Source organism: Malaclemys terrapin, chromosome 16, assembly GCF_027887155.1.
Source record: "Malaclemys terrapin pileata isolate rMalTer1 chromosome 16, rMalTer1.hap1, whole genome shotgun sequence".
In the NCBI taxonomy this organism is placed as follows: domain Eukaryota; kingdom Metazoa; phylum Chordata; order Testudines; family Emydidae; genus Malaclemys; species Malaclemys terrapin.
The window spans coordinates 25,171,715-25,190,883 of NC_071520.1; the positions used below are offsets into that span (position 1 = coordinate 25,171,715).

General features: G+C 45.0%; 1 protein-coding gene across 1 annotated transcript in view; it reads right to left on the bottom strand.

The window, feature by feature from the left end:
• Positions 1–19,169, bottom strand: part of DNAH10 (dynein axonemal heavy chain 10) — a 108,947-nt gene that overhangs the window by 14,549 nt on the left and 75,229 nt on the right. The window contains exons 56-67 of the mRNA XM_054006739.1: positions 18,982–19,143; positions 18,112–18,286; positions 16,270–16,451; positions 15,282–15,418; positions 14,117–14,334; positions 7,602–7,823; positions 5,945–6,092; positions 4,625–4,904; positions 3,502–3,731; positions 2,139–2,412; positions 1,520–1,624; positions 727–881 (exon numbers count right to left, since the gene is read on the bottom strand). Coding sequence (XP_053862714.1) covers positions 727–881; positions 1,520–1,624; positions 2,139–2,412; positions 3,502–3,731; positions 4,625–4,904; positions 5,945–6,092; positions 7,602–7,823; positions 14,117–14,334; positions 15,282–15,418; positions 16,270–16,451; positions 18,112–18,286; positions 18,982–19,143 — 2,288 coding nt within the window. The remainder of the gene's footprint in view (positions 1–726; positions 882–1,519; positions 1,625–2,138; positions 2,413–3,501; positions 3,732–4,624; positions 4,905–5,944; positions 6,093–7,601; positions 7,824–14,116; positions 14,335–15,281; positions 15,419–16,269; positions 16,452–18,111; positions 18,287–18,981; positions 19,144–19,169) is intronic.

Sequence of the window (19,169 nt, forward strand, 5' to 3'; positions counted from 1 at the left end):
ACATGTAAACTACTCTGTGGAACTCACTCCCAAAAGTGGTAAAAGCTAACAATTAAATAGGAGTTGGGGAGGAGGGATAGCTTAGTGGTTTGAGCATTGGCCTACTAAACCCAGAGTTGTGAGTTCAATCCTCAAGGGGGCTATTTAGGGAACTGGGGTAGATATCTGTCTGGGGGATCACCAGGGGGTTGGACTAGATGACCTCCCAAGGTCCCTTCCAATCCTGATATTCTATGATTTAAAAAATGATTAGAGGTGAAATCCTGACTCTGCTGAAGACAATGGCAAAACTGTCATTGACTTCACTGGGGCCAGGATTGTATGTTAGACATTTAACTGGAAAACAAGAACAGCCACAGTTACATAAGATATTTTAAACCCTCATGCTCCTAAGCCAGTCACAAACTGCCCAGGGTCAGGAAGAAAGTTCCCCAGGCGTAGGTTATTCCAGATTTGTTCATTATCAGTTTCTTGAACTTTCCCTGGAAGTTTCTGGTACTGGCCAGTGCTGGAGACAGAACAGCACACTAAATGGCTGACTAGTCTGACTATGGCAATTTCCATGTTTCTACGTAAGATCATGCAATTACCCCACAGCTTCTAAAGAAACATCCAGTCAAGGAATAAAGGGAAAAGCCAGTGACGCCTCAAACATTTTTAACAGGTTGAATCATGTTTGAACATTTAATGGGGGGGAACAGAAACTAGACTAAGAAAATCACTTACTTCTTTCCATATTTCAGGATTTTTTTCCACATCATCTGGAAGAGACCCAAACTCCTCAGGAAATAGTTCAGATAGGCGAATTATGTCCTCCCAGCCTTGATCCAAAAGCCAAGCACACGGCTTCTTTCGTGAACTCTTCTCCAGGGAAATATTGCCTAGTCACAATTCAGAAAACTAAATAAATATCACTATCATAAAAGGTAGCACAATTAATTAGTCTGCTGGAGAAACAGTTACTACTTTGCAAGTATTTTTATGCCGAGTTTATATTTTTGCCACTATTTATGCATTTAACTAAAGATGGGCCCTTGGTGTAAAATCGGGGCCCTTCTGGAGTCAATGGGAGCTCTGTCATTGACGTCACTGGAGTCAGAATTTCACTGTTGGCCTTTCTGCCCTCAAACAAGCTGGAAAGAAATGCAAGGGATCACATCCTCTACTGGTGTAAACCAGCCTAGGCCTGTTGCCTGAAACTAAGCTATGCCAATGTACATCAGCTGAGGATCCACTCTTTCAGTTCCAACAGTGCTAGAACCCGTTCACAGAAGTCAGTTGAACATATTTTTGTTGAACAACTATTTTACAATATTCCGCGGGGCTCAGGCTCAGTATGCTGAGGTTTAGGATCTATCTGACTTAGGAGCCCAAGTCCCAAGTAAATGGGACTTAGGTGCTTATGGAAATTTACTAAGCAGCTGACTTTGATAGTCAAATATATGTAGTCAAAAATCTCAGGTTTTAATTCTAGAAGAGCATGTAACTACTACTACAAGGTATTAAGTATCCAAGTTACCTTTTAAAAAGAAGTCCAGTTCTTCTTGTGGGACTCTACCATCAGCTTGTTCTATCTTGATAGTCATATTGAAGGAAAATAGTAACTTGTGTCTCTCAAACAAGCCTGCAATGAGAACACAATATTCTCATCAGTCTGCTTCTTAAGAATGTGGGCCTCGGACAAATTTCAGATCCAGATCGTGACTCTGATCACCCCACAAAGTTCAAGGTGGTGAATTTTGGTTCAGCCCACTGTAAAGATTTGAGCCTGCAACATTCACATCCAGATCTAGCTTCAGATTCCAAACGATCTCCCCTCCAAAGCCAAGAGAGGTTGAGATCCATATTTCTGGTTTGGAACCACTGCTATTTGTAACTGATTGTTTATTAAAAGTACAAGCACTTCTTAAATGTCAAGGGGATGGAATACAGCACTTCTCTGCATCTCAGCGGAACCTCAACATGAGGGAAGAAGGGGTAGAGAAGGCAGAGGCATTAGCAGTGAATAGTGAATTCAATATTTGTTGAAATACCTTTGACAGTACAAAATTACATTGCTTTGCACAACTGACTGAAGGAATTCCCATTACAGTCATTCAAACATACACAATGCCATCTCATTGCTTAATCACACTAACCTGTGCAGCCATAGTTATATATGTTGAATGTCAATGTATCCATGATATTTTTTAGCCTCTTTGGAAGAATTGAGTGGGGCATGGATTTCCGAAGCGAAAACCCAAACACATCTAAGAAGGAGGCCAAGGAATATTGATACATGGTGTTGACAAGGGCCATTTCAGACAAAACAAAGAACAAAATGGCGCCCCTCTTAGCAGCAGGTCGGTAACCATCTCGCAGCTTGTCAATGTCCACTGCCGTCTTCTCAGCCAGCTTGAGTTTCTCTGATACCTAGTAAGTGAGAAATGTGGATCCCAGGCAATAATTTTATCTATATATAACTACTACACAGAACTACATGGTTAATGATATGCTGAGCTAATCTATGGCTAAACAATATTGAAACAGCGTTTTGAAATATTAAGAACAACTCTTCCAGGATTTAAAAATATATCAAGCAGTAAACAAGTATCAAAAAATCCTATGAACACTGGCAGATGTGCCATCAAAAGCCAGTTGCTGCCACAGAATCAAGAACATTTCCTTGAAATAATCCCACATTAAATAGCTAAAAATTCAAGTAGCCTTTTTTAAAGAAAAAAATCATATTAGTAAAAATTTTTCCCTCTCCAAAAATGCTTTAGTTCAGTTTATTAAGCTTCCAGATTATAAAGTTGGAATATCTGTGTTACAGAGCACTGTATGTTTGTAAGAAATACTGGAAAAGATTTACAAATTTCAGTTAACCTTCAGTTTTAATAAACTGAAGATTGTTTCGGAGTTGGAATAAGATGTTACCAAAGATAGATAGATAGATAGATACTCACTTTTATTTTTAACTAAAGGTCCCTATTATAAGGAAGTCTTCTCTGAAGCTAGACTTGCCATTTGTGTGAGGGAATAAAATCCTCCCCATGGCACTGAAATATGTCATGATGTTACATCATGAATTCACGATCTAGGTGAAGACCTTCTGACTCACCACCATCACATCAAGCAAAACATTGTAAAGTGCTGGTGTTTCATAGGCCCAAGATTGACTTTGAGACTTCTGCACATTAAGGTATTTCCTCAGGAAATACCATGCTGCCTGGCCCCATACCTAAAGATAATGTATTTCTGAGTATGGATAAACATTCCTGGGTCAGGTGGGCAACTCTGAGCAAGCAAATTCTTAAAGAATTAAGATTTCTGTCTCTGGGCACAAGTGCTAGACCTGTGCATGTATGGAGTTCTCATAGACAACTGCTCACCATGTAACTCTCAGCTACTTTTCAACTTACATCCTAACTTAAGGAATAAAGGAGGATGAAACAAATCCCAAAGGAAAGATGGGGATTCTTAGGTAGAACAATGGTGAGATAAGGCTCGAATAGGTACCTCACTAGCTTTGGCTTTTGTCTCCTCCAGGGTGTGCACCAAGTCCACATTATCCAACATGTTTCCTGTGGAAGTGGCTAGTTCCCGGAGGAGAGAGTCTTCCAAATCTTTCAGCAAGTTTTTGTTCTCGCTGGTTTCCTGGATGAGATGTTCTCTCTGCTCTTCTAGCTCTCTTCTTTCAAACCCCACAATAACACTGAGCAGCTGATCCTCCAGGCCTTTTAGTGTAACTATGGATGGAAAATGGAGAACCATGTCCTTAGCACAATCTTTCTTAAAACACAAGGTTAGCTTTCATACAGTTCCTTCAGGCTATATGATCTTATATAACTGTGCCAAAAAGACCAGTTTAGTTAACAGCATCGAGTGTTGTTCTTCTATATCAGTTCTCACCTGACACATCTAATAAGCAGCATGTAGTTTAGTCTCCTTTTAGACTAACAGCGGGAAGTGGAAAAATTTAACATTAAATCATAGAATCGTAGGACTGAAAGGGACCTCAAGAGGTCTTCTAGTCCAGTCCCCTGCCCTCAAGGCAGGACTCAGTATTATCAGAGGCTGAATATAAGGGGGAGTATAAACAATATAACATACATTGTAATATTATACATAGTTAACAGGTACTGCAAATTCCTCTGCCAGAGAGCCAGGACATTTCTGTCCCCTCTTCTGATGTGATCAGAGGGCTAGCCACTATTTACAGCACTCGTTCTCTGTTTTCTTACCCACCGAGGGCCAGATTTTGACCCCCTTACTGCTACTGAGAAGCAGCTTTCCCCAGGGGCTGTCAATGGGACTCGTGGAGAAAGGGATCAGACAACACGAGTAAGGGTGTCAGAATCTGCCTTTCATTCAGGCCAGACCTGGATTTGCGGAGGTACACGAAGCAGAGTAACGCCTGGAGGTTTCAAGCTAATGAATCTCTAGCTGGACTCACTATCTCCTGGCTGAAAACACTTGCATTTTACAGCTCAACTCATCCAAACTCATGTGCTGTGGTTTCTGGTACAAGAGAAAGGATCTCAGCTTTTTGGAGCAATCACTCATCTGAGCCTAGTTTATGCCCTACGTTTGCACTACTATGCAGCTAATACTCTGCCCCTAACAGCATGCATTTGCTCACCTGTGTAGTTGATAACCATGGCTTTTCCAAACACCGACGGTGAATATTTAGGATTCGATAGCTTGGTGTTCAAGTACAATTTGAAATTATTGTCATAGTCTACCTCCTTATCACCCAGCACAATAAATATTCGCCCCTGGGTAACTTTTATATTCTTTTCTAAGACATTGTCAATCACAGGATCTATGTATTCATCTACATCATGGAACAAGAAAGGACTCCCATACTTTATGGCCATTTCTAGTTGTTTAAGGAAATCAGGGTCATTAAAGGAGGCCATCTGAAAGAGAACAGAAAAATGGAAAGATTTGGAAACAGTTAATATTGAATTCACTGAATATTTCTTTTTTACAATAATTGCCAGTATTCATTAAGATTGCTGTTTGTCTATGCATCTCTGCCTTTCATCCTACAGATGATATAACCCAGATTGGGAGAGACCAAAGAAAGCACATTCTTGATTCTGATCCACTGAGAAAAACTGTCCGCTTGGAAAACAATTCTTTTCTGCTGCAACTGCACCCCTAAACACAATGTGGCCTAAACTTTTGTCTATCCTGGTCCTGCAAGCACTGGGGCTTTCTGTGAGATGCAAGTCCCGCACCTTGCAGCATGAGTAACGAGGCAAGCCCAAAGTTCAAGCAAGTTTGCAGGTGCCATGCAGGAAGAGCATCACATTGTTGGGTATCCACCAGAACTTAAAAGGCTAGGCAATGGAGCAAGGAGGGGAAAACAGTGGTTTTGAGTGAGCTTGGAGGACTGGAACAGTGAGGGAATTGAGGCTCTTGGGAGGGTCATGTCCCGGGGGGATTAAGACTAAATAGTTCTTAGATATAACAGCATTTCACCTCCCCAAACAGACACCCCTTCCAGATGAACTACTGAATTTTTGACAACATGCTTTATAACTGGAGAAGAGGTGTCTTGGTGGCATCTGCCTATGGTCTCCCAAGTTCACACAGCACTAAAAGAGACAGAAGCATGACGTAAGCTGTTGCTCCCCTGCTCAGGGTAGAAGGAAACTGGAGCCCAGCATTCTTCGTTCCCAAAATTGGAGGTCTCTGACATGGCAGCTTGGCGTCTGGTGTTTCAAATATCCTGCTTCAATCCTCCACAGGCTGGATGCAGGGAAGGGTCACTATCCATTTGGATAATTGACTTTATTTTTAGATGCTTAATGGAACTGCACTTCCATCCTATTGAGGGTCAATCATCACGACTGTCAATTTCCACTAGTAAGTGATGTCTTGGTCAAGTGGCAGATATTTATGCATCTTTCAAAACAATAGCTATAAAAATAAAATGAAAATTTAGCTTCACCCTCAAGTTATTTTTTTCTTCTTTTCTCCTGATCCAGTTTAATGCCTGCTGCTGGGGGTCTATGCACAAAGGGAATCGGCTAGCACGTGTTGTCAGAATGCCATTCTGAACAGAGAGCTCATCTGGAGGCAAACCTTGGGAGCCCCACCTGGGGAGGAAACAGAGTAAAGATTGCTGTGTATTTTATTCTTTATGGTACAGCAACATGCTTCACTTACGGGTAAAACAATGCTGTCCTACTGAGCATTCTATTACAACACCCTAGAACATACAGTGTATTAGACTGGGAGATGAGGCATGTCTGCATGGCAAAAACAACCTCACAGCAGTGAGTCAGAGCCTGGGTGAACTACACTACACTACAGAACTGAAAATACACTACACTTCAGAACTACACTACAGTGCTGAAAATAGCCATGCAGATGTTTGGGCACAGGCTCTGAAGCCCAGGGAGGGGAGTGGGTTTCAGAGCCCAAGCTCCAGCCCGAGCCCAAACATCTACACAGCTATTTTTAGTGCCACAGCATGAGCCTGAGTCGGTAGACACGGTCTCTGAGACTTGCTGCCCTGGGCTCTCTTTTTGCCATGTAGACATAACCATAGACTCCCAAGGGAAACAATTAAAACATCATTGAGTTACTTATAACTAGCCTGGCTAAAGCACTAATTCACGTATTGTGGTGAATAATCCTGCACTAGCAGGAAAATGGTCTAAATGAGACAGGGCCTGGCCCAAATCCACTGAAGTCAATGAAAGGACTCCCACTGGTCTTTGCATCCCACTCATAGTGTGGATCTACTTTGTGAAACAAATTTTTCAATGGCATCACGTGGTACCAGCTATACTGAGTGCTATAGATGTGCAAAGTACAATGATTTATTAGATTCCAGGTGCTTGGTTCACAGGAAGAAAGATGTTTTGTCTCACTGCCAGCCTTGGGATCTGAACATTCTTCCTGGGATGCTTGCGCATCACGAATAGTAAAGATTATACTCTACAAATTCAGCCATTGCTCACCCCAGAAAAAGCCCACTGCATTGACATTCTGACCTCTCTTACACTTATCTATCTAATCTCTATCAGGTATTTCTAGAGCACCAATCACTGTATAGAACTTAGGGGCCTTCAGTTGGTAGCCTAAGGGTAGCAGAGAGCAGGAACAGAGCTCCAGACTGGAACTTAGTTAAAAATTCTGTTGATCAATGTGAGCAGAATACAGTATATTTAGTATTGGAGAGGGGTCAAGATTAGACAATAGCTGTATTGGTTATGCTTGGCTAACAGGAGTAAAAAGCAGTTCAAATTTAATTTTGTCATTGGAGTAAGCAGACAGGACTCCAAATACACAGGGGGAAGATCTCTTTGCAAGGCACTTTGAGATTCTCGGATGAAAAGGACTATAAAATTATTATTCTCTATTGAGAAAGATGATCCCGTTTTCAAACAGTCATTTTTTAGAGGAGATTGTATGCTAATGGCTTTTTTCTGATTTCCATGATTCAATGCACAAACAGAGATGGGCCAAACCCAACCCCCTCCAAACCCAACGATCTCCAATCCTGGATCCAGATTCAGATGCAAACTGTGGGACTCCCACCCTTCTCTACACTCAGTAGCAGCTCGGCTGCTTTTTTAAAGCTCAGTGATTTCACATACCTGCTAATCTCTACATCATCAGTCAGGAGGTATTCCAATCTAAAAGGCTGGCTGAGAGGAATCTCTCGTGATCGAATATCTTCTTGCCACTCATGGTAGATCATCTCATTACGGAAATCCCAATTGAATGCCCCTTCATAGCTCAGAAAAGCAGCGCAAAGTAGACAGTCGCCTAGCAGCTTCACTTTTCGCATTTTTAACTCCTCTAAGTCATTTGTCCATCTGATAGAAAAATTAATGAATTCTGGGTCAGTTTGAGATCCTTTCTGCAGCAGGGGTCAGAGAACTCCATTTTGTGTAGAATACCTGCAGCATTTCTAAGCTGCTTAAGTTTTAACTTCAGGTTGCAAAGAGCCCCAAACCTACAATCAACCACCGTATCACAGCAGTAATGGCAGCAGAAAGTTCAATTTGACCTGGAACTAACTTCCTTTTAATCTAAGGCCTGGTCTACACTACGGGTTTAGGTCGACTTTAGCAGCGTTAAACCGAATTAAGCCTGGACACGTCCACACAACGAGGCCCTTTCTTTCGACTTAAAGGGCCCTTTAAACCGGTTTCTTTACACCACCTCCGACGAGGGGATTAGCGATAAAACCGGCCTTTGCGGGTCGGAATTGGGGTAGTGTGGACGGAATTCGATGTTATTGGCCTCCGGGAGCTATCCCACAGTGCTTCATTGTGACCGCTCTGGACAGCGCTCTCAACTCAGATGCACTGACCAGGTAGACAGGAAAAGACCCGCGAAGGTTTGAATTTCATTTCCTGTTTGCCCAGCGTGGAGAGCACAGGTGACCACGCAGAGCTCATCAGCACAGGTAACCGTCATGGAGTCCTCCCAGGATCGCAAAAGAGCTCCAGCATGGACCGAACGGGAGGTACGAGATCTGCTCGCCATATGGGGAGATGAAGCAGTGATAGCTGAACTCCGTAGCAGTAAAAGAAATGGAAAAGTATTAGAAAAGATCTCCAAGGCCATGAAGGACCGAGGCCATAACAGGGACACACAGCAGTGCCGCGTGAAAATTAAGGAGCTACGGCAAGCCTACCACAAAGCCAGAGAAGCAAACGGAAGGTCCGGGGCAGAGCCGCAAACTTGCCGCTACTACGCGGAGCTGCATGCGATCCTAGGGGGTGCAGCCACCACTACCCCAACCGTGTGCTATGACTCTCTCACTGGAGAAACACACAGAGAAGACGGTTCGGGGAACGAGGAAGATGACGATGGAGGTACTGTAGGTAGCTCACAGCAGCAAGGAAGCGGAGAAACCGGTTTCCCCAACAGCCAGGATATGTTTGTGACCCTGGACCTGGAACCAGTAACCCCCGAACTCACCCAAGACCCTCAGGGCACACAGGAGACCTCTGGTGAGTGTAACTTTGTAACTATTTGTAAACATTACAAAAAAAAAGCAAGCGTGTTTAATGATTAATTTGCCCTGGCAATCGCGGCCAGTACATCTACTGGAAAAGTCTGTTAACGTGTATGGGGATGGAGCGGAAATCCTCCAGGGACATCTCCAGAAAGCTCTCCTGGTTGAAATGGGGTGATTTTATTAAGGGGGACATTCAGAGGCGCCCGTTCCTGCTATTCTGACCAGAAATGTTCCCCGCTGTTAACCACGCGGTGGGGGGGAGGGGTGAAGTGATCATCCCAGAGAATCGTGTGTGGGGGGGTGGTTTACTTGTGTTTGTGCCGCATGTTAACCGGGAAACCGCAGCCCCCTCCTTTTACATTGAAACCCCATTTTAAATGGACAACCCAATTCATCCTTGATATGGGAAATGCGCTGCTGTTTGCAATCTTTCCCGCATGTTAAGAAGGTTAAAAAAGCCAAAACACTGTGGCCTACGATGGCTGCCTGCAAGCCGAAATATGCGACCTTGTAATGAAAGACTGTACCCATTGTTCCCTAAAATGTGTCTTTTTTAACCACCTCTCCCTTCTCCTCCACCAGCTGCAAATGTTTCTCCTTCGCAGAGGCTTGTGAACATTAGAAAGAGAAAACGTAAGACGAGGGACGAGATGTTCACGGAGCTGCAGATGTCCGCCCAGGCTGATAGAGCACAGCAGAATGCGTGGAGGCAGTCAATGTCGGAGATGAGAAAAGCCCAACATGAACGAGAGGAGAGGTGGCGGGCTGAAGACGATAGGTGGCGTCAGCTTGCAGACAGACGGCAAGAGGCAATGCTCCGTCTGCTGGAGCATCAAACTGATATGCTCGAGCGTATGGTTGAGTTGCAGGAAAGGCAGCAGGAGCAGAGACCGCCGCTACAGCCCCTGTGTAACCAACAGCCCTCCTCCCCAAGTTCCATAGCCTCCTCACCCAGACGCCCAAGAACACGGTGGGGGGGCCTCCGTCCACCCAGTCACTCCACCCCAGATGATCGCCCAAGCATCAGAAGGCTGGGCTTCAATAAGAGTTAAAGTTTTAAAATGCAGTGTGTCCTTTTCCATCCCTCCTCCCCCACCCATCCCAGCTACCTTGGCAATTATCCCCCTACCTCTGTAAGGAACTAATAAAGAATGCATGAATGTGAAAAAACAATGACTTTATTGCCTCTGCAAGGGGGAGGGGAGGGTGGGGTGGGGTGGTTGGTTGGTTTACAGGGAAGTAGAGTGAACCGGGTCGGGGGGGGGGGGGTTGGAGGGTTCATCAAGGAGAAACAAACAGAAGTTTCACACAGTAGCCTGGCCAGTCACAAAACTCGTTTTCAAAGCTTCTCTGATGCGCACCGCGCCCTGCTGTGCTCCTCTAACCGCCCTGGTGTCTGGCTGCGCGTAATCAGCGGCCAGGCGAGTTGCCTCAACCTCCCACCCCGCCATAAAGGTCTCCCCCTTACTCTCACAGATATTGTGGAGCGCACAGCAAGCAGCAATAACAATGGGGATATTCTTTTCGCTGAGGTCTGAGCGAGTCAGTAAGCTGCGCCAGCGCGCTTTTAAACGTCCAAATGCACATTCCACCACCATTCGGCACTTGCTCAGCCTGTAGTTGAACAGGTCCTGACTCCTGTCCAGGCTGCCTGTGTACGGCTTCATGAGCCATGGCATTAAGGGGTAGGCTGGGTCCCCAAGGATCACGATAGGCATTTCAACATCCCCAATGGTCACTTTCTGGTCCGGGAAGAAAGTCCCTTCCTCCAGCTTTCGAAACAGAGCAGAGTTCCTGAAGACGCGAGCATCATGTACCTTTCCCGGCCATCCCACGTTGATGTTGGTGAAACGTCCCTTGTGATCCACCAGGGCTTGCAGCAGCATTGAAAAGTACCCCTTGCGGTTTACGTAGTCGGTGGCTTGGTGCTCTGGTGACAAGATAGGGATATGGGTTCCGTCTATCGCCCCGCCACAGTTTGGGAATCCCATTTCAGCAAAACCATCCACTATTGACTGCACGTTGCCCAGAGTCACTACCCTTGCTATCACCAGGTCTTTCATTGCCCTGGCAAATTGGATCACAGCAGCCCCCACAGTAGATTTGCCCACTCCAAATTGATTCCCGACTGACCGGTAGCTGTCTGGCGTTGCAAGCTTCCACAGGGCTATCGCCACTCGCTTCTCAACTGTGAGGGCTGCTCTCATCTTGGTATCCTGGCGTTTCAGGGTAGGGGAAAGCAAGTCACAAAGTTCCATGAAAGTGCCCTTACGCATGCGAAAGTTTCGCAGCCACTGGGAATCGTCCCATACCTGCAGCACGATGCGGTCCCACCAGTCTGTGCTTGTTTCCCGGGCCCAGAATCGGCGTTCCACGGTATCAACCTGCCCCAGTGACACCATGATTTCCACATTGCTGGGGCCTGTGCCTTGTGAGAGGTCTATGGCCATGTCAATTTCCTCATCACTCTCGTCGCCGTGCTGCAATCGCCTCCTCGCCTGGTCCGGGTTTCGCCTTGGCATGTTCTGGCTCTGCATATACTCCAGGACAATGCGCGTGGTGTTCATAGTGCTCATAATTGCCGCGGTGATCTGAGCGGGCTCCATGATCCCAGTGCTAGCTATGGCGCCTGGTCAGAAAAAAGGCGCGAAAGTAGTATCTGATGGACCAGGAGAAGGAGGGCGGGAGGGAGGGAGGGAGGGCCGAGTGACGACATGGCGTACAGGTACAGGAACAGGGAGAAACACAAACAACTGTCACACAGAATGGCCCCCCCAAAGATTAAACTGGAAACCCTGGGCTTAGCAGGCCGTTGATTTCACGGAGGAAGGGGAAGCAAATGAACACAGAACAAATCTATTTTTTACATCTTAAGGTGGCAGCCGACGCTGCAGCATGAGTGACAGCCATACCAGTATGATGATGATGGGTACCAATCATAATATACCATCATCTGCCAAAAGGCAAGGGGCTGCTGCTGTGTAGCAATGCAGCCCCACGTCTGCCAGCCCCACGTCCGCCAGCACCCAGCATCGCCCTCGGCCTCTTCTGGGTGCTTAGCAGACAATATTGGGCAATTGGCAGAAAATAGTATATTATGACTGGTAACCGTCATCATCAAAACAGTAGCATGTCTGCCCAGGTGGCCATGATTGACAGCCATACCAGTATGACGACGACGGGTACCAGTCATAATATACCATCGCCTGCAAGGGGCTGGTGCAATGCAGCCCTACGGCTGCCAGCCCCACGACTATCACTCATGCTACACCGTCTACCGCCAAAAGGCAGTTAGCAGCTGCTGCTGTGTAGCAATGCAGTCCCACGTCTGCCGACACCCAGAGGACATATGGTGACGGTGAGCTCAGCTGAGCTGAGCGGGCTCCATGCTTGCCGTGGTATGTTGTCTGCACAGGTAACCCAGGTAAAAAGGCGCGAATCTATTGTCTGCCGTTGCTGTGACGAGGGGGGAGGGGCCTGACGACATGTACCCAGAACCGCCCGCGACACTGTTTTGCATCATCCGGGCATTGGGATCTCAACCCAGAATTCAAAGAAAAGGCGCGAACCGCTTCTCGGCTCGAGCTGTGGCGCAAACGTAGTATCTGACGGCCTAGGGGAAGGAGGGAGGGGGGCCGAGTGACGACATGGCGTACAGGCACAGGGAATTAAAATAAAGAACGGTGGCTGTGCATCAGGGAGAGACACAAACAACTGTCACAGACTGGTCCCCCCCAAAGATTAAACTGAAAACCCTGGGTTTAGCAGGCCGTTGATTTGACCGAGGGAGGGGGAAGCAAATGAATACAGAGAAAATCTATTTTTTTACATCTTAAGACGACGGTGCAGCGTGACTGATAGCCCTCGGCATCTTTCTGGGTGCTTGGCAGCAAATACGGGGCGGTGTATGACGATGGTCTTCAGGCCTATTGCACGAGCTGCTGCTCAGGGAAGACTCTGCTAATGTGCGATGACCCGACTTGTAATAGGCCGGCTAACAGTCATAATACACCATTTACTGCCAAAAGGCAAGCCCCACGGCTGCCAGCACCCAGATCGCCGATGAAGGCTACCAGTCTACTGCACCGTCTACCGCCAAAAGGCAGTTAGCAGCTGCTGCTGTGTAGCAATGCAGTCCCACGTCTGCCGGCACCAAGAGGACATATGGTGACGGTGAGCTCAGCTGTGCTGAGCGGGCTCCATGTTGTCTGCACAGGTAACCCAGGTAACCCAGATAAAAAGGCGCGAATCTATTGTCTGCCGTTGCTGTGACGGGGGAGGGAGGGGCCTGACGACATGTACCCAGAACCGCCCGCGACACTGTTTTGCATCATCCGGGCATTGGGATCTCAACCCAGAATTCCAAGGGGCGGCGGAGACTGCGGGAACTGTGGGATAGCTGTGGGATAGCTACCCATAGTGCAATGCTCCGGAAGTCGACGCTAGCCTCGTACTGTGGACGCGGTCTGCCGACTAGAGCACCTAGAGCATTTTATTGTGTGGACATACACAATCGGCTGTATACAACCGATTTCAATAAAACCGGCTTCTATAAATTCGAACTAATTTCGTAGTGTAGACATACCCTAAAACAAGTGGATTTGCGTCATGCATTTAAGCAGTACTTAACTGCAGCTACATTTTGCTTTTTTGCTTTTCAGTTTAAAAGTGTGAGTCTCAAGTATGCCCAGTAAAGACTTCTGGATTGAAAAATCATATTATTTGTTTTTATTATTTTTCAGTAGCCAAAGTATGTTAGTTGCTTCACAGAAACAAACAAAACACACAGGGTGCAATTTTCAAAAGCACTGAGGGAGGTGGTGGAATCTTCATCCTCAGAGGTTTTTAAGGCCCAACTTGCCAAAGCCCTGGCTGGGATGATTTAGTTGGGGTTGGTCCTGCTCTGAGCAGGGGGTTGGACTAGATGACCTCTGAGGTCTCTTCCAATCCTAATCTTCTATAATTCTAATTCCCATTTTCAAAAGTGACTTTCATTGAAACTTAGGCTCCTAAGTGCCTAAGTCACTTTTGAAAACGGGACAAACTCCTACATCACTTAGGTGCTTTTGAAAATTTTATGCATGGTCTCTAAGTTTACATTTTAATGCACAAAATCTCTCTTCTGGCACTAGACTTAACCTTATATTTTCAGATCCCAAGCCAGAGATGAGCTTGTCAGCAGCGATAAGTCTCCTTTCCATGATCTCTGCTTCTTCTTGTAATTGTTGTTTTTCCCTTATTGCAGCTTCATACTTATCTCCCAAAGCTTTGAGCTCCCTCTGAATTGTCGCCAGCTCTGTCTGTATCTTTTCCAGATCACGTTTACTTAAGTAGTAGTTCCGTTCCAGTCTAGCCACCTACATTATGAAAGACATCATGTGTCGTGTCAGAGGAAAGAGGAGTTTTATTTTTTGGTGCAAAATCATTGGTTTTCAACCTTCAGTTGGCTAGTTCATATATGTTTAAGACAATCTGGTAATAAATAGTATAAGAAGAAAAAATAGGCACTGTTTTTCACCCAACTCCTCTCACCCCATACACGCATAATATGGTCTGATTCTGCAGTCCTGACACAGACAAAACTCTTAGCCCTGATCTAGCCAGGTACTTAAGCACATGACCAGTCCCACTGACATCCATAAGAGTACTGGCTGCCTAAGAAAAAAGGGATTAAGGCCTAATAAAACATTTAGAGCCAGGACTTGACAAATGCACTTGCCCATTGGCAAGTGGCAAGCAAAAAACCTTCCTTAGTGACCAGAGATGTTTCCTAGTAATATTGATAGGATTTACACTTTCATTTTATAAAAGAATTACATTGCTAGTCCTTTTTAAACAGGCCATAAAAATGTTTCCTGCTTAAACCAGATAAATGGATTTGACATACTGTACCACTGAGTCCTTCTATGCTCAAATGCCATGGGTATTATTTTAAGTGAGTTTTCAGTAGGCACCTATAACTTTCATCCCCGTTTCCCGCCTTCCCCCAATATCAAATTACAAAACTTTTCCTTTTACTTCATGCTTTAATGCAAATGGAAACTGGTATCACAGACCTATAATACAATTAAAACAGCAGCTTGCAATTGAAAGCTTGGCTTTGTAAAGTGCTTTGAGGTCTTCTGAGGAAAAGCACTATATAAGAGCTAGGTATTAGTATTACAATGGTTCTAGCAAACACCACTTTCATGGTTGTTAACACTTTGAAGAGGAGAAACACTGCAGTACATAGAATTGCCAAGTGTTATTTTTGTAGCAACAAATACTCTTCATAGTCCTTTATGTTCACATTTTCACAGTGTACCTTTTCTCTCTTTGGCCTGATTTCCTTAGCTACGTCACAGTAACTCATTACTGCATCGACAAATTTTAACATTCCCAATCCTGCTCTGCTCACAGCTTCCATTTCTTCAAATGTCGTGTTCAGATTCTTTAACAGAGCTAAATGTTAACACACAAAAACACTGCAAGTCAGTTTAATAACAATGCATAAATCACAAGAGCAATAGCTTTCCTTGTTAATCAAATCTCAACTAGCTCTCTAGTTCTGTGGTATGTATTGGAACAAGGATGTGATAACCAATGCAAAACAACTGTACAGTATAAGGTTATGCTGCCGGACAATAATAAAACAAGCAAGCTATTGTCAGCTATTCAAGGACTTTAGGCCAGATGACTCCAAGGGAAGCTGAGTGAGATCAGCACTTCGCAGGGATTGCTCAGCATTTCTCAGGATCGAGCCCTTTGCTTCCTAGGTGGCAGTCAAAGGTTATTATGCTCAATGGACCAAATTCTCCTCTCACTGCCCCAGAGTAACTCCAGTGGAGTTACACTAGATTTACATTGGTGTAAGCATGAGCAGAATTTGATCCGATTAGTCTGAGTTGCAGCCCACTGCCTTTCCGTGACACACTTGTGTTGTATCTTTAACGTTCGTTGTGAAGATGATGTGACAATTATACTTTCAAAGTAGCTAAAAAACAAACAGAGGCCCTGCTCAACTGTTCAGTTTATGTCTAACCTCCTCTAAGCAAAAGTCACACAAGATTACAATGCAAGTTAAGGCATAACCCTGTGCAGAGAGCAAGCACAAGGCCTTTGTGCCAGGAAAGTCCTGGTTAAGCCGACAGGGAAAAGCAAGTTGGGCAGAGCCCTCATGTTTGCCCTCGGCACCACGGTGAATTTCCCCAAAGAGAAGAAAGCATCCAGCATAGCAGCTAACATCTGAAATGATATTAATAAAACTCTACATTCACTTCCAAGTGCCTGGTTCATTCAGCTAAACAATTTACCTCGGACGGATTTAACTTGGGTCTGAGTAATTCCATCAAAATCTATCTCCATTAGGGATCGCAGGAAATTTGGGTCAGACATCATTCCTTTGGCCATCTTCCAGTTTAATTCTTTGTATCCTCTCATTATGAGGATACATTCACAAACAGTCTGCACCTGTTTAGGGGGCTTAGCAAAGGATCTAGAAAATAAACATGGGGAAGGGAAAGAGACAAAGTGCATGATGCTATAAATACATAACTCTTATTGGAAGAGCTTTTTTCCCAACCAGTGGTATTTAGTGCAGGGGGTGCTGTAAGATAGCAATTCCCTAAGATACCTCCTCATCCAAGTGAGAAATACAATCCAATCCAAACAAGGAAAGATTTATAAACAGAGGGCTAAAAACTAAATATTACATTCATACAACAACGTTCTCAAGGTTTCTAAAGGAGTTCAACCATCAGAGAAATAAAACCCTTAACCATGTTTTTACTGGAGCTTAAAGCTGCATCAGCCTGCAATAACAGCGACAGAACACTGGCAGCAGCCATACTGAGCTGGTTTTGGAAATAATCCTCAGGACCCTTGGCTAAACTAGTGTAATCTACTAGGGGAACAAAGGAGATTTTCGGATGGAAAGGTGAGAAGAAACCCATCAAAGTCTGATACTCTGATCTTTCCTTTGAATTGCCAGTTCTATCCCATCATACAATATTTTCTTCTGGATACTCATCTATCTCCTGTTTAAAGGTCTTTATCATACTAGGTGATTAAACGTAAGCATGCTTTCCTATTTAACATTATTTAACAACTGTGAGGGATGACAGGCCTTGAACCCACAGGCAGCATCAGGCCACAGCCACCCCGCAGCAGCTCACCTAAACAAGCAGAGAAAAGGAACCAGTGAGTGCTAGCTCGCAGAGGGCCCCAACCCTGAAGCTCCCAACTGGGGGAAACATCCAGCACCCCTTATTGGCTGAGGAGCTCTATATAAACCAGGAAGAAACAAGAAGTTATCTGAGCAATGCCTGGGGATGGCTGCTACTATGGGACCCCTCCTGCTTGAGTGACTCCTGAGCCCTGCATTCCTGCCTGCTCCAGGCTTGGTGGAATGCAATGGTGTGTAACTACAGCCGGAAGCTCCATTGGTGTAAATCAGCATAACTCCATTGAATGGAAGAGGAAGGTCAAGTTGCCCATTGCAAGGGGAACAGGGAGGAAGAGTGTCTAGAGGCCTAGTGGGAGGAGGACGATCAAGAAGTGTGGTGGGGACTGGAAGAGTCTGAAGGGAGCAGGAATGGCAGAATTTTGAGGGGAGCTGAAGGTTGGGTATAGCTTTAAAGCCACCTTTACAAGAGCTATTATTAAAACACAAAAAGAGGAAGGTATATAAAAAGAGAAACACACATTCATACCATCAAACATCTTTGAAACACAAGTGCTGTGTATCCCACATCTAGTGCAGAATAAAATCACCACCCCAGAATGAAAGGGCTAGGATAGCTACTGCTTGAATGACCCCCACAGACATTTCAGTAGTACTCAGGGTGGCAGAAATGTATTACAGAATAATTAGAAAGACATCAAATATTGGATTGCTTTCCTGGAAGGAAGGACAGGCCTGTGGTTGACCCACGGGACTTGGAGATCCCCAAGCTCTGCCTCAGACTTCCTCTGAGACCTTGACCTCTCTATCCTCAATCCCCACATCTGTCTACTAGGGATGATCATGCTTCCTTACCTCAGAGGGGTGTGTGAGGCTGAGGGTGCTGGTGCTTGTCAGGTACTTAGACTACAGCAAAGGCACCATGGAAATGAATTTCTAAGAGTTTATGCTATTACAAATCAGAATTAATCACCTAATCTCTGTGACATCAGACTTGTCAAGCTTCTGCAGCTCCAGTTTAGCAGCTTCTAAAATAGGCATGGCCTCCGCCAGGGACGTCTCAGCATCCTTCTTTTCCACAGCAATGACCTTATTCTGTTCTTCTATCTCCACCGCTTTTTCTTCAGCCAATTTTTTCTTCTCCTCAGCTAAAAAGTGCGAAAGGCAGTATATAGTAAATGGCTTACTAAGCTTTGTATCTAGCTAACAAACCAGTAAAAGTGCTCATGGCCTAAAATCAGAAACTACCACGATCTCTAGATCACTATTAACTCATTTGGTGCTAGGTCACTGCTATGCACAGTACTCTTCCCATCACAGATAAGTTCTGGAATGCTAAGAACAACAGAACACAATCTCCTTTTCTACTCTCTTCTTCCTGTTTGTGTCTCCTCTTTCAGAGGGGAAACAGCTCACAAATCCCCTTCTGATCCCTGGCACATTCACTCCCATTGCCTTCCCACATGTTACCATGCCTTTGGCTCACAAAACTTCCCTTGCTGCTAGTGTCTTCTCTCATAATTTGCTCCTCAACAGTTTGGGATGGGATGTGAAGAAGAACACTGTATCTACTTGAAACTGCAATGGACGTTACTATAGGCAGATTGCAATTGTACAGGTTGGAATTTGGTCAGAAAACAAAGGTCAACAGTCCTACTCTTGTGCTAAGTACTATATGACCATTAATGATACCATGGTGGAACCTTAGGTCAGTACTGACAGAACAAGAGTACCACCTATTGAATCATCAACACCTGTGTTCTTTAAGAATCTCCCAGCCTAATACTGACCTGACCCAACCCAGCTTAGCTTGTGGGATATGACAGGAGTTTTAAGTACTTGCCTATTGCTGTGTTGGTTGCTATCTCTTGTAACAAGGCCTCACAGGCAGCTGATTTTTCAGCTAATACAATCTTCTGCTCTGCAAGTTTCTCATTTAGTTCATCCAGCTGAACAGTAGCTTCCTTCAGTTTAGCTAATCCTCCTTCCAGACGTTTGCATTGTGCTTAGTGAAAAAGAGGGAGAAATATT